The sequence below is a fragment of the Lampris incognitus genome, chromosome 4 (assembly GCF_029633865.1).
Source record: "Lampris incognitus isolate fLamInc1 chromosome 4, fLamInc1.hap2, whole genome shotgun sequence".
NCBI classification, from domain to species: domain Eukaryota; kingdom Metazoa; phylum Chordata; class Actinopteri; order Lampriformes; family Lampridae; genus Lampris; species Lampris incognitus.
Window position 1 is genome coordinate 30726919 of NC_079214.1, and position 16106 is coordinate 30743024.

General features: G+C 45.7%; 1 protein-coding gene across 1 annotated transcript in view; it reads right to left on the reverse strand.

Annotated features, from left to right (window-relative positions):
* The window catches only part of ush2a (Usher syndrome 2A (autosomal recessive, mild)), a 577949-nt gene that overhangs the window by 410749 nt on the left and 151094 nt on the right, over positions 1-16106 (reverse strand). The window contains 1 exon segment of the mRNA XM_056279331.1: positions 14036-14231. Coding sequence (XP_056135306.1) covers positions 14036-14231 — 196 coding nt within the window.

Below are 16106 nucleotides of genomic sequence, written 5' to 3' on the forward strand. Positions count from 1 at the left end.
ACGCCCAGGAGGCATCCTAATCAGATGCGCGAACCATCTCAACTGGCTCCTTTCGATGCGAAGGAGCAGCGGCTTTACTCCAAGCTCCCTTCGAATGTCCAAGCTCCTCACCCTATCTCTACGGCTGAGCCCAGACACCCTACAGAGGAAACTAATTTTAGCCGCTTGTATCCGCAATCTCACCCTTTCGGTCACTACCCAAAGCTCATGATCATAGGTGAGGATTGGAACGAAGATTGACTGGTAAATTGAGAGCTTTGCCCCCCGGCTCAGCTCCTTCTTTGCCACAATGGTCCGGTACAACGTCGGCATTACTGCTGATGCTGCACCAATCTGTCTGTCAATCTCTCGCTCCATCCTACTCTCACTCGTGAACAAGACCCCGAGATATTTGAACTCCTTCACTTGAGGCATCAACTCATCCCCAACCCGAAGAGAGCAATCCACAATTTTCCAGGAGAGAACCATGGCCTCAGATTTGGAGGTGCTTACTCTCATCCTGGCCATTTCACTCAGCTGCAAACTGCCCCAGTGTGCACCAGAGGTCGCGTCCTGATAAAGCCAACAAAACCACATCATCTGCGAAGAGCAGACATGCAATTCTGAGGTTCCCAAAATGGACTCACTCCTCACCTCGGCTGCGCCTTCAGATCCTGTCCATGAATATCACAAACAGAATCGGAGACAAGGGACAACCTTGGCGGAGTCCGACACCCATCGAAAACATGTTTGACTTTGTGCCAAGAAAGCAGACAAAGCCCTAACTTTGGTTATACAAGGACCAGATGGCTTGTAGCAACTGCTCTGGTACCCCATAATCCTGCAGTACCCCCCCCCCCCCCAGAGTGCCCCGCAGTACACGGTCGTAAGCCTTCTCCAAGTCCACAAAACACATGTAGACTGGCTGGTCAAACTCCCATGCCCCCCTCAGCACTTCCGCAAGGGTAAAGAGTTGGTTCGTTGTTCCACGGCCAGGACAAAAACCGCATTGTTCCTCCTGGATCTGAGGTTCGACAATTGGTCGGAGCCTCCTTTCGAGCACCCTAGAGTAGACTTTCCTGGGGAGGGTGAGCAATGTGGTGCCCCAATAATTGGAGCACACCCTAGAGTACCCCTTTTTGAATATGGGAACCACCACCCCAGTCTGCCACTCCACAAGTACTGTCCCCGACCTCCGCGCGACACTGAAGAGGCGTGTCAACCAAGACAGCCCAACAATGTCCAGAGCCTTCAGCATCCCAGGGCGAATCTCATCCACACCCGGCGCCTTGCCAGTGAGGAGCTTTTTGTTTTTAAACAAACTTATTTCTGATTTTTCTCTTTTTCTCCCAATTTAGTTGCCAATCGATCCCTACTTTAGTTCAAACACCCACCCTCGTACTGCATGCGTTCGTCAACTGCATCTCTCCGGCCAGCAGTCTCGAATGAGATGCCTCCCCGCTTTCGTGACAAGGCGAATCCAGGCCAAACCACTGCTTTTTGCGACACACACAGAGACGCATTCATGTGACGAACACAAGCCGACTCCGCCCCCCTCCCGAAGACAGCGTTGCAAATTATCGCTGCTTCATCGAGTCCGGCCACAGTCGGATCTGACGTGACCGGTGCGCGAACCCCAGTCCCCAGTGGGCAACTGCATTGACACAAAGCCGATGCTTAGACTGCTACACCACCATGGACCACCAAGGAGCTTTTTAACTACCTCAGAGAGTTCTGCCAGGGACATGGGTGGGGCTTCCCCTGACTCTTCAGACTCTACCTCCTCCACTGAGAATGTGTTAGTCGGGTTCAGGAGCGCCTCAAAGTGTTCTTTCCACTGCTTGACAACATCCCCAGTCCGGGTCAACAGTTCCCCTCCCCGGCTGAACATATCCTGAGTCAAGCCCTGCTTCCCTGTCCTGAGTCGCTGGATCGTTTGCCAGAACTTGCTTGAGGCCAACCGAAAGTCCTCCTCCATAGCCTCGCCGAACTCCTCCCACACCCAAGTTTTTGCTTTTGTGACTGCCAAAGCAGCAGCCCTTCTGGCCTCCTGATACCTGTCTGCTGCTTCAGGAGACCCTTGGGCCAACCACGTCCAAAAGGCCTCCTTCTTCAGCCTGATGGCTTCCCTCACCACCGGTGTCCACCATCGGGTTCTTGGGTTGCCGCCTCTACAGGCACCGATGACCTTTTGACCACAGCTCCTGCCTGCCGCATCTACAATAGAGGCTTTGAACATGGCCCACTCAGACTCCATGTCCCCAGCCTTCCTCGGGATACACGAGAACTTCTCCCGGAGGTGGGAGTTGAAGACCTCATGGACAGGGGCCTCCGCCAGACATTCCCAGTTCACCCTCACTACACGTTTGGGTTTGCCAGGTCTGTCCGGCAGCCTTCCCCGCCATCTGATCCAACTCACCACCAGGTGGTGATCAGTTGACAGCTCTGCTCCTCTCTTCACCTGAGTGTCCAAAACATACAGCCACAGAGCTGATGATATGACCACGAAGTCTATCATCGATCTTCAGCCTAAGGTGTTCTGGTACCAAGTAAACTTATGAATTACCTTATGCTCGAACATGGTGTTTGTTATTGCCAATCCATGACTTGCACAGAAGTCCAATAACAAGGCACCGCTTGGGGAGGCCGTTCCTCCCAATCACGCCCCTACAGGTTTCTCCATCGTTACCCACGTGAGCGTTGAAGTCCCCCAACAGAACTATAGAGTCCCGAGGAGGAGCCTTATCCAGGACACCACCCAGAGACTCCAAGAAGGCTGGATATGCCGAACTGCTATTTGGTGCATAAGCAAACACAACAGTCAAGACCCTTTCCCCTAGTGACTCGCAGTCATATAGAGGCAACCCTCTCATTCCCTGGGGAGAACTCCAACACGGTGGTGCTCAACTTGTGAGTATCCCCACACCCACCCGGCGCCTGTCACCTTGGCCAACTCTGGAAAAGTAATAAGTCCAGCCCCTCTCCAGATGTTTGGTACCAGAGCACATGCTATGTGTGGAGGTGAGTCCAACTATATCTTGTTGGTACCGTGCCACCTCCCGCACCAGCTCAGGCTCCTTCCCTGCCAGAGAGGTGATATTCCAAGTCCCGAGGACGAGTCCGCGATGCCGAGTGTTGGCACGCCCTGGTCCCCGCCTTTGCCTGCCGCCCGGCCTGCATTGCACCCTACCCCAATGCTCAACCCTGCGTGTGGTGGGTCCACGGTGTGGTGTCTCCATGTCGTTTTATTGGGCTGGGCCCGACCACCAGATGCTCACCAGCGAGCTCCCCTCCCAGGTCTGGCTCCAGGAGGGGGGCCCCGGTTTCCCTTTTCCGGGTGAGGTGCTGTAACTCTGCTGGTGTAAATTCATTGGGGGTTTATTGGGAATCGCTCTTAGTCTGTCCTCTCCCCTGGGACCAATTTGCCTCGGGATACCCTACCAGGGGCTATTGCCCCTGACAACACAGACACAGCTCCCAGGATCAATGGGACACACAAACCCCTCCACCAGGTTAAGGTGATGATTCTCAGAGGAGTCTTAAGGTGATGATTCTCGGAGGAGGTTCGTCACCACATCCATAAACCTCCTCTTTGGCTTTCCTCTTTTCCTCTTCCCTGGCAGCTCCATATTCAGCATCCTTCTCCCAATATACCCAGCATCTCTCTCTCCTCTCTCGCTCCTCTCTCTGTGTAACAATATATTGTGTTACACAACACTAAACAAATAAAACCTCTTAACTGTTAAACACTTTTGCCAGATACGTAGGCTAACACTTTGCTTTGTATATATATATATGGGTGTGTGTGTCGGCCTGGCGGCCTGTCCAGGGTGTCTCCCCGCCTACCGCCCAATGACTGCTGAAATGGGGTCCAGCATCCCCGCGACCCTGAGAGCAAGATAAGCAGTTAAGATAATGGATGGACGGACACTATATGTACAAAAGTATTGGGACACACCTCTTAATCATTGAATTCAGGTGTTTCATTCAGACCCATTGCCATAGGTGTATAAAATCCAGCAGCTAGCCATGCAGTCTGCATTTACAAACATTTGTGAAAGAATGGGTCGTTCTGAAGAGCTCACTGAACTCAAATGTGGTGCTGTCATAGGATGCCACCTTTGCAATGAGTCAGTTCGTGAAATTTCTTCCCTGCTAGATATTCCACGGTCAACTTTAAGTGGTATTATTGAAATATGGAAGCATTTAGAAACAACAGCAACTCAGCCACAAAGTGGCAGACCATGTAAAGTCACACAGCAGGGTCAACGAGTGCTGAGACGCATAGTGCGTAAAAGTAACCAACGCTCTGTTGACTCAATAACGGCAGAGTTCCAAACTTCCTCTGGCATTAACATCAGCAAAAAAAAACTGTGTGCCGGGGGCTTCATGGAATGGGTTTCCATGGCCGAGCAGCTGCATGCAAGCCTTACATCACCAAGCACAACGCCAAGCGTCGGATGGAGTGGTGTAAAGCACGCTGCCACTGGACTCTGGAGCAGTGGAAACGTGTTCCGTGGAGTGATGACTCATGCTTTTCTGTCTGGTAGTCTGATGGACAAGTGTGGGTTTGGCGGATGCCAGGAGAACGTTACCTGCCTGACTGCATTGTGCCAACTGTAAAGTTTGGTGGAGGAGGGATAATGTTATGGGGTTTTTTGTCAGGGGTTGAGCTAGGCCCCTTAGTTCCAGTGAAGGGAAATCTTAATGCTTCAGCATACCAAGACATTTTGGACAATTCTATGCTTCCAACTTTGTGGAAACAGTTTGGGGAGGGCCCTTTTCTGTTTCAGCGTGAGTGTGCCCCAGTGCACAAAGCAAGGTCGATTAAGACATGGTTGGGTGAGTTTGGTGTGGAAGTACTTGACTGGCCCACACAGAGCCCTGACCTCAACCCCATCGAACACCTTTGGGATGAACTAGAATGGAGACTGCGAGCCAGGTCTTCTCGTCCAACATCAGTGCCTGACCTCACAAATGCTCTTCTGGATGAATGGGCAAAAATCCCCACTGACACATCAAAATCTTGTGGAATGCCTTACTAGAAGAGTGGAAGCTATTACAGCTGCAAAGGGGGGGGGGCAACTCCATATTAATGCCTATGGATTTAGAATGGGATTTCATAAAAGCTCCTGTAGGTGTAATGGCCAGGTGTCCCAATACTTTTGTATATGTGTGTATAATATATACACTACCGTTCAAAAGTTTGGGATCACCCAAACAATTTTGTGTTTTCCATGAAAAGTCACACTTATTCACCACCATATGTTGTGAAATGAATAGAAATTAGAGTCAAGACATTGACAAGGTTAGAAATAATGATTTGTATTTGAAATAAGATTTTTTTTACATCAAACTTTGCTTTCGTCAAAGAATCCTCCATTTGCAGCAATTACAGCATTGCAGACCTTTGGCATTCTAGCTGTTAATTTGTTGAGGTAATCTGGAGAAATTGCACCCCACGCTTCCAGAAGCAGCTCCCACAAGTTGGATTGGTTGGATGGGCACTTCTTTGAGCAGATTGAGTTTCTGGAGCATCACATTTGTGGGGTCAATTAAACGCTCAAAATGGCCAGAAAAAGAGAACTTTCATCTGAAACTCGACAGTCTATTCTTGTTCTTAGAAATGAAGGCTATTCCATGCGAGAAATTGCTAAGAAATTGAAGATTTCCTACACCGGTGTGTACTACTCCCTTCAGAGGACAGCACAAACAGGCTCTAACCAGAGTAGAAAAAGAAGTGGGAGGCCGCGTTGCACAACTGAGCAAGAAGATAAGTACATTAGAGTCTCTAGTTTGAGAAACAGACGCCTCACAGGTCCCCAACTGGCATCTTCATTAAATAGTACCTGTTAGAGCCTGTTTGTGCTGTCCTCTGAAGGGAGTAGTACACACCGGTGTAGGAAATCTTCAATTTCTTAGCAATTTCTCGCATGGAATAGCCTTCATTTCTAAGAACAAGAATAGACTGTCGAGTTTCAGAGGAAAGTTCTCTTTTTCTGGCCATTTTGAGCGTTTAATTGACCCCACAAATGTGATGCTCCAGAAACTCAATCTGCTCAAAGAAGTGCCCATCCAACCAATCCAACTTGTGGGAGCTGCTTCTGGAAGCGTGGGGTGCAATTTCTCCAGATTACCTCAACAAATTAACAGCTAGAATGCCAAAGGTCTGCAATGCTGTAATTGCTGCAAATGGAGGATTCTTTGACGAAAGCAAAGTTTGATGTAAAAAAAATCTTATTTCAAATACAAATCATTATTTCTAACCTTGTCAATGTCTTGACTCTATTTTCTATTCATTTCACAACATATGGTGGTGAATAAGTGTGACTTTTCATGGAAAACACGAAATTGTTTGGGTGATCCCAAACTTTTGAACGGTAGTGTATATATATATATATATATATATATATATATATATATATATATATATATATATATATATATATATATATGTGGAAAGGCAGTTGGTCCTGATGACATACCTGTGGAAGCATGGAAATTTTTAGGAGAGATGGCAGTGGGGTTTTTAACTAGATTGTTTAACATAATCTTGGAAAGTGAGAGGATGCCTGAGGAGTGGAGAAGAAGCATACTGGTACCGATTTTCAAGAACAAGGGCGATGTGCGGAACTGTAGCAACTACAGAGGTATAAAGTTGATCAGCCACAGCATGAAGATATGCGGAAGAGTAATAGAAGCTACGTAAGAGGAGAAGTGATGATCAGCGAGCAGCAGTATGGTTTCATGCCGCGAAAGAGCACTACAGATACGATGTTTGCTTTGAGAACGTTGATTGAGAAGTATAGAGAAGGCCAGAAACAGTTGCACCGTGTCTTTGTAGATTTAGAGAAAGCATACAACAAAGTGCCGAGAGAGGAGGTGAGGTATTGTATGAGGAAGTCGGGAGTTGCAGAGAAGTACTATGTAGGAGTGGTGCAGGATATGTATGAGGGAAGCGTGACAATGGTGAGGTGTGTGGTTGGAATGACAGATGGGTTCAAGGTGGAGGTGGGATTACATCAAGGATCGGCTCTGAGCCCTTTCTTGTTTGCAATGGTGATGGACAGGTTGACGGACAAGATCAGGCAGGAGTCTCCATGGACGATGATGTTTGCAGATGACATTGTGATCTGTAGCGAGAGTAGGGTGCAGGTTGAGGAGGGCCTGGAGAGGTGGAGGTATGCACTGGAGAGAAGAGGAATGAAAGTCAGTAGGAGCAAGACGTAATACCTATGCGTGAATGAGACGGAGGATAGCGGAATGGTGAGGATGCAAGGACTGGAGGTGACGGAGGCATATGAGTTTAAATACTTGGGGTCAACTGTCCAAAGTAACGGGGAGTGCAGGAGAGAGGTGAAGAAGAGAGTGCAGGCAGAGTGGAGTGGGTGGAGAAGAGTGTCAGGAGTGATTTGCGACAGAAGGGTACCAGCAAGAGTTAAAGGGAAGGTTTACAAGATGGTTGTGAGGCCAGTTATGTTATATGGTTTGGAGACAGTCGCACTGATGAAAAGACAGGAGGTGGAGCTGGGGGTGGCAGAGTTGAAGATGCTAAGATTTTCACTGGGAGTGATGAAGAAGGATAGGATTAGGAACAATTATATTAGAGGGACCGCTCAAATTGGACGGTTTGGAGACAAAGCAAGAGAGGCAAGCTTGAGATGGTTTGGACATGTGTGGAGGAGAGATGCTGGGTATATTGGGAGAAGGATGCTGAATATGGAGCTACCAGGAAAGAGGAAAGCCAAAGAGGAGGTTTACAGATGTGGTGAGGGAAGACATGCAGATGGCTGATGTGACAGAGGAAGAAGCAGAAGACAGGAAGAAATGGAAACGGATGATCCGATGTGGCGACCCCTAACGGGAGCAGCTGAAAGTAGTAGTAGTAGTAGTAGTATATATATATATATATATATATATATATATATATATATATATATATATATATACACACTCACCGGCCACTTTATTAGGCACACCTGTCCAACTGCTCGTTAACGCAAATTTCTAATCAGCCAATCACATGGCAGCAACTCAATGCATTTAGGCATGTAGACATGGTCAAGACGATCTGCTGCAGTTCAAACCGAGCATCAGAATGGGGAAGAAAGGTGATTTAAGTGACTTTGAACGTGGCATGGTTGTTGGTGCCAGACGGGCTGGTCTGAGTATTTCAGAAACTGCTGATCTACTGGGATTTTCACGCACAACCATCTCTAGGGTTTACAGAGAATGGTCCGAAAAAGAGAAAATATCCAGTGAGCGGCAGTTCTGTGGGCGAAAATGCCTTGTTGATGCCAAAGGTCAGAGGAGAATGGCCAGACTGGTTCGAGCTGACAGAAAGGCAACAGTAACTCAAATAACCACTCATTACAACCGAGGTATGTAGAAGAGCATCTCTGAACGCACAACACGTCGAACCTTGAGGCAGATGGGCTCCAGCAGCAGAAGACCACACCGGGTGCCACTCCTGTCAGCTAAGAACAGGAAACTGAGGCTACAATTCGCACAGGCTCACCAAAATTGGACAATAGAAGATTGGAAAAACGTTGCCTGGTCTGATGAGTCTCGATTTCTGCTGCGACATTCGGATGGTAGGGTCAGAATTTGGCATCAACAACATGAAAGCATGGATCCATCCTGCCTTGTATCAATGGTTCAGGCTGGTGGTGGTGGTGTAATGGTGTGGGGGATATTTTCTTGGCACACTTTGGGCCCCTTAGTACCAATTGAGCATCGTGTCAACGCCACAGCCTACCTGAGTACTGTTGCTGACCATGTCCATCCCTTTATGACCACAGTGTTCCCATCTTCTGATGGCTACTTCCAGCAGGATAACGCGCCATGTCATAAAGCTCGAATCATCTCAGACTGGTTTCTTGAACATGACAATGAGTTCACTGTACTCAAATGGCCTCCACAATCACCAGATCTCAATCCAATAGAGCACCTTTGGGATGTGGTGGACCGGGAGATTCGCATCATGGATGTGCAGCCGACAAATCTGCGGCAACTGCGTGATGCTATCATGTCAATATGGACCAAACTCTCTGAGGAATGTTTCCAGTACCTTGTTGAATCTATGCCACGAAGGATTAAGGCAGTTCTGAAGGCAAAAGGGGGTCCAACCCGGTACTAGCAAGGTGTACCTAATAAAGTGGCCAGTGAGTGTATATACACACACACACACACACACACACATTAGGAGTGTCACAATTATACCAGTATTGACAATAACTGTGATATTTAAAAAATGAAATATTAATATCGTTTAAATAATCCAGCACCTCTTAAATCATTTCAATTTCTTTCCATTCTCGCTTTGTCTCCCTCCCCATATCCACACAGACACACACACACACACACACACACACACACACACACACACACACACACACACACACACACACACACACACACACACACACACACACACACACACACACACACACACACACACACACCTGACGTGATGTTGTGATGCAGTAACTAGGTATGTCTGTGAATGTTCTCATTCATCCAGGTCATGGTTATCCAAAGGAGTTGAATCAAGTACAACTGGACTTGGTATATATCCATGAAAACGTTTTGCCTCTGATCCAAGAGGCTTCCTCAGTTCGTGCCTTCCTGACTAGACGAAGTTAGTCTGACTGGCCGGTGATGAGACTCAAAATTTATCCTTTTTGGAGTCGTTATCAGAGCTATAGATGTCCATGGCTCTTTGTGTCCCGATGTTTACCAACGCCCGTCCCTAACAGAGCCATAGATATGAGTGGCTCTTTTGTGTACCGATGTTGGCCGCGTCAATATACCAAGTCCAGTTGCACTTGATTCAACTACTTTGGAGTAACTAGGTAGTGTGGCGACTGCACAAACTATGTTGTTATAAATAATCAGAAAAATGTTTCTGGCTATCAGTCTGTTTTCACTCAACTCCACACACCCACCAGTCCTGTCAACAAGTGATATGGCTCTGACTTACCCGCTTTTGGAAAGACCAGCCCCTTATGTTCCTTTATGACGAGTCGCACAAATCAGTATGGCCACTGATGCCAGCGAGTAAAGAGCAGTGAAGTTAGACCGCCACTTTGTCAGCCCACCCAGGCCTTTGTGTTGTGTTAAGTCTGTGTTTGTTATACACTCACCGGCCACTTTATTAGGCACACCTGTCCAACTGCTCGTTAATGCAAATTTCTAATCAGCCAATCACAAGGCAGCAACTCAATGCATTTAGGCATGTAGACATGGTCAAGACGATCTGCTGCAGTTCAAACCGAGCATCAGAATGGGGAAGAAAGGTGATTTAAGTGACTTTGAAAGTGGCATGGTTGTTGGTGCCAGATGGGCTGGTCTGAGTATTTCAGAAACTGCTGATCTACTGGGATTTTCACGCACAACCATCTCTAGGGTTTACAGAGAATGGTCCGAAAAAGAGAAAATATCCAGTGAGGGGCAGTTCTGTGGGCGAAAATGCCTTGTTGATGCCAGAGGTCAGAGGAGAATGGCCAGACTGGTTCGAGCTGATAGAAAGGCAACTGTAACTCAAATAACCACTCATTACAACCGAGGGTATGCAGAAGAGCATCTCTGAACGCACAACACGTCGAACCTTGAGGCAGATGGGCTACAGCAGCAGAAGACCACACCGGGTGCCACTCCTGTCAGCTAAGAACAGGAAACTGAGGCTACAATTCGCACAGGCTCACCAAAATTGGACAATAGAAGATTGGAAAAACGTTGCCTGGTCTGATGAGTCTCGATTTCTGCTGCGACATTCGGATGGTAGGGTCAGAATTTGGCGTCAACAACATGACAGCATGGATCCATCCTGCCTTGTATCAACGGTTCAGGCTGGTGGTGGTGTAATAGTGTGGGGGATATTTTCTTGGCACACTTTGGGCCCCTTAGTACCAATTGAGCATCATGTGAACGCCACAGCCTACCTGAGTATTGTTGCTGACCATGTCCATCCCTTTATGACCACAGTGTTCCCATCTTCTGATGGCTACTTCCAGCAGGATAACGCGCCATGTCATAAAGCTCGAATCATCTCAGACTGGTTTCTTGAATATGACAATGAGTTCAATGTACTCAAATGGCCTCCATAGTCACCAGATCTCAATCCAATAGAGCACCTTTGGGATGTGGTGGACCGGGAGATTCGCATCATGGATGTGCAGCCGACAAATCTGCGGCAACTGCGTGATGCTATCATGTCAATATGGACCAAACTCTCTGAGGAATGTTTCCAGTACCTTGTTGAATCTATGCCACGAAGGATTAAGGCAGTTCTGAAGGCAAAAGGGGGTCCAACCCGGTACTAGCAAGGTGTACCTAATAAAGTGGCCAGTGAGTGTATATTCACAAGTGTGTCCCTGTGAAAAATAATTTCTTCATCATCTCAAGGAACCCATCAAAGATCCGACAGCTAAACATCTCCAGAGATTCGACAACAGCTTAATAATCACTCACCACAGTAACCCTGAGTCGGCGAAAGCCGGGTGACCATTTGTCTTTTTTTTTTTTGTTGCCTTTTTTCCTCTTGACTAAAGCTTTGGGGGTTTGTGGTTTTTGTTAGGGAGTTAACTGAACTGCAGGTGGGAATACTTCATTTTTTTTAGTTTTGTTTGTTGGATAACTGAGAAAGTGGAGTATTTTTGTTGAGTGAACTGAATTGAACTGATAAGCGTAACTGAACTGAATTATATGGAACTTTTTTCTTTCCCTATTGCTCTAATATAACCTTTGAAAAATGACTGATGGTGTGGTTGTTTGTTTGTTTGTTTGACAAGATCAGGCAGGAGTCTCTGTGGACTATGATGTTTGTGTATGACATTGTGATCTGTAGTGAGAGTAGGGTGCAGGTTGAGGAGAGCCTGGAGAGGTGGAGGTATGCACTGGAGAGAAGAGGAATTAAAGTAAGTAGGAGCAATATGGAATACCTATACGTAAATGAGAGGGAGGACAACGGAATGGTGAGGATGCAAGGACTGGAGGTGACGAAGGCATATGAGTTTAAATACTTGGGGTTAACTGGTCAAAGTAATGGGGAGTGCAGAAGAGAGGTGAAGAAGACAGCGCAGGCAGGGTGGAGTGGGTGGAGAAGTGTGTTAGGAGTGATTTGCGACAGAAGGGTACCAGCAAGAGTTAAAGGGAAGGTTTACAAAATGGTTGTGAGACCAGCTATGTTATATGGTTTGGCGATAGTGGCACTGATGAAAAGATAGGAGGTGGCGCTGGAGGTGGCAGAGTTGAAGATGCTAAGATTTTCATTGGTAGTGACGATCAACGACAGCATTAGGAATGAGTATATTAGAGGAGTAGCTCAGGTTGGACAGTTTGGAGACAAAGCAAGAGAGGCAAGATTGAGATGGTTTGGACATGTGTGGAGGAGAGATGCTGGGTCTTTTGAGAAAAGGATGCTGAATGTGGAGCTGCCAGGGAAGAGGAAAAGAGGAAGGCCAAAGAGGAGGTTTATTGATGTGGTGAGAGAGGACATGCAGGTGGCTGGTGTGACAGAGGAAGATGCAGAGGACAGGAAGAGATGGAAACGCATGATCCACTCTGGCAACCCCTAACGGGAGCAGCCAAAAGTAGTAGCAGGTGTGGTTGAGTGTATTTAAATTGTTTTTTATTTCCCTGCCTTGCAATTAACTGTAAATTGGTTTGTGTTGTAAAAAAATAACCAGGGGTCATGTGTATTTTGAATGCATGTATCCTTTTTGAGGTTTGACATTGACTCAGACTGGTTTAAACTAGGTCAAACGCTACACTAGTTAGCTACTACCACAATGTGTGGCTACTACCGTCAATGTCATGAAAATTGTAAAAAGGAAAAAATGTAAGGACATATAAAGACCATGTAAGGACATGGCCAGTGGACATTAAATCACAGGATATCAGAGTGGTTAGTTGTCAGTCTGTGGTGTCACACACAAACTCTGTCCCCTGCTCCCCACAAGTGATTTTGTTTCAGTTGCCATTGTATTGATGGTAAACATTAGGCCTTGTGGATCGTTTGTTTATCAGTTCATCTGGTTTCCCTTTCACTATCCATTAACTGTTCTTTTTGTACACTTTTGAACAGTTATGGTTACAGACTCTCTCTCCAGGTCCCTACACTATTTTGAGTGTAATTCATTTGCCAAAAAAGAGACAAAACACCCAATAAACAATGTTAAAGATGAATTTGACAGATATATATATATACACACACACACATATACACATGCACACACACACATATATATATATATATATATATATATATATAGACATGCATACACACACACACACCACACATATACATATATATATATATATATATATATATATATATATATATATATATATATATATATATATGAAGATAGATGTAGGGAAAAAAACTAATTCATAGCAATATTTTTATGTTTTGCCTGTCTGCTCTTTCGGCTGTGCTCCAGATCCAATCCACTTGGTGACGTACGTAAAGTACCCCATTGGATGTTATTTTATTTTGTTATATTTTAAAAGTATGCTATTCCAACAGTGCCCCAGCCCTTTAAGCCCTTACTTTTTCAAATCCAGCCCCAGTCCCTCCCTCATTGGTTGTAATGTTCCTGGTGTTACTTGCAACTAGGGGCGTGGTACGAGGCAACACAGCATTTATTCACTTATTTTTTTTCTTTGTGGTATAGCCAACTTGGCAGCTGATGAGTGTACGACGCACGAAACAGGCTTGTAATTTGGGGATGGGGAAACATTCAAACTTCCCCATCCCCAAATTACAGTTTGAATGTTTCCCCATCTGATTGTTTGCTGTCCAACCGAAATTAGGGGTGTGACACTGGGCAACGCAAACTGCATGATTCTTTGTTGAAACACATTAGCAGCTGATGAGTGCGAGAAGCACGAAACAGGCCTGTACGCAATGTATTCAAACCTTTTTGCCTGTATTCATGTTGATATATATATATATATATCGAGAAAGTGAGAGAGAGAGAAAGTAAGAGAGAGAGGGAAAGAGAGGGATCAAAAATACTTTTTACACTACTTATTTTAGGTAATATGGTACCCATAGTGTTGTGCATGCAGTTGTCACAGAATCCTCCCCCTCCTCTATAGTGTTCATCTGGTTGGTCATCAACTTTGACATCATAATGACAGGAATGGGCATGGTCGTGACACTGGCAAGGCCGACAATTCATTGGCTGGAGCTGGTCACCTGACCTGAAGGGTTTGTCATTGTAGAGTGGGGCACATCGCTTGCACTGAAAAAGAAGACACATGCAAGCATCAAATTATGATCATGCACACACACACACACACACACACACACACACACACACACACACACACACACGCACACACACACACACATTTTTATACAGTTGGTACTACTATAATTATGAGGTACTTTGAGTTGATACCCACCCTTAAGCTGTCAACATATGATGGTGGTCTGAGTTGCACTTGTCGCTTGCTTTGGCACAGAGAAGCTAGCACTGACAGCTAAACATTAACTCAAAGAGTAGAGTGGCCTAAAGTTACCTTTGCTTTTAACAACAGAATCAGAAACCAAATCTGGTTGCCCTGTCCAACGACTGACACGTCACCATACAATTTCAAATTAGCGTTTTATAGCTTGGGGAACAAGACTCTTAGTGTTAGCTTCCATGTGTGAGCCATAGCCGTTGTCCATTACACAAAGTTGTATTGTGATTGGACATATTTTGAAAGGTCAATGGCAAACAGGGTTGACGTTCAAATAATTTGAACTTTGAGCACAGTGGCAAGGTAGAAAATCTGAGCAGTCTGCGACACTAGGAGGCGCCCGCTACTACATTGGGCAAAACTCCTCTCCAGCGGATAACATTGGCTCAGCTGGCACAGTGATTTTTCCACTCATCAAGTGTTGACAACTTTACCCCAAGTTTGTTATGTTTCTGATGAGAGGGCCAACAAAACCGATGTCTTTGCAATATCCAAAAATACTGTTATGGGCCCTCATTGACCATGTATAGATGGACACAAACATAAAAGCAAACAGCTAAACGCACTGACAAAATATCAAGGACAAGCTTAAGACAGTACTATTGAAGGCACTTTGTACAGAGAATACCTAATAAATTATGTACTGTAGTGAATTAAATTATATTTTCTGAAAACATTCTTTCACAAGTTAAATGTACGCATTTGCAATATTATGTGTGTATGCACACTCACATACTATACAGGGAGTAAGAGAAAGGGAGAAATTGAATGGGATAGAGCAATAGTCAGTTTAAATCTACAGAGAGGACAGAATAATATACATTAACTAAATAGAAAACATAATTATTCATATAAGGAAAATGAGTATATCAAAACACACACACGCATGCGTGCATGGGTAACATAGGAAAATCTGATAATGAAGAGTGACTAGCAACAGCCCAGTCTCTCACACAGGCCCTCTTTCATGTCAAAATAAACACATCACGGTGTATGGGGTGGGGTGGGTTGGGAAGGGGAAAAAAAGCATTTTTCTGTAGTAGTGAGCAGCAGAGGCGAGAGGCAGCGAGTACAGACCCTTTGATTTTGTTCAGCAGTCAGTACAAATTATGGCGGACAAGGGGGGCATCAAATGGCAGGATTAAAAATGTATTAAAAAACACAGGAGTTCCTCCCGTGTGTGACACATGCAGACCTGTTCTGGGCCTATTATGTATGACACAGAGGGTGGAGGGGATGGGGGGGGGTATTCACTCTACCAGAGAAAAAAAGAGATAGGAAGGAGAAAAAAAGGGAGCCAAGCAAAAAAAAACAAAAAAAAAAAACGATTCTATCATACACAAGGGGGGTGGTGGTGGGATGGGGTGGGGGTTGGACAGAGAGTGAAAGAAAGACAGGAAGAGGGACAAAGACAGAAACTCAGGGACTGTAAGAGTAAGAGTGTAGAGGAGATATTCAACACAGTTGGTGTATGAGTAAACAAAATCTGTGGAAAGGAACGGATAGAAAAGAAAGAAGGATAATACAATGTGTGTCAGCCTGCCAACATAGCACAGACCAAAGGCTAACACCTAGCTATGATGCTATTTCATTAGACAAGGCCCAGGACCACACACACACACACACACACACACACACACACACACACACAC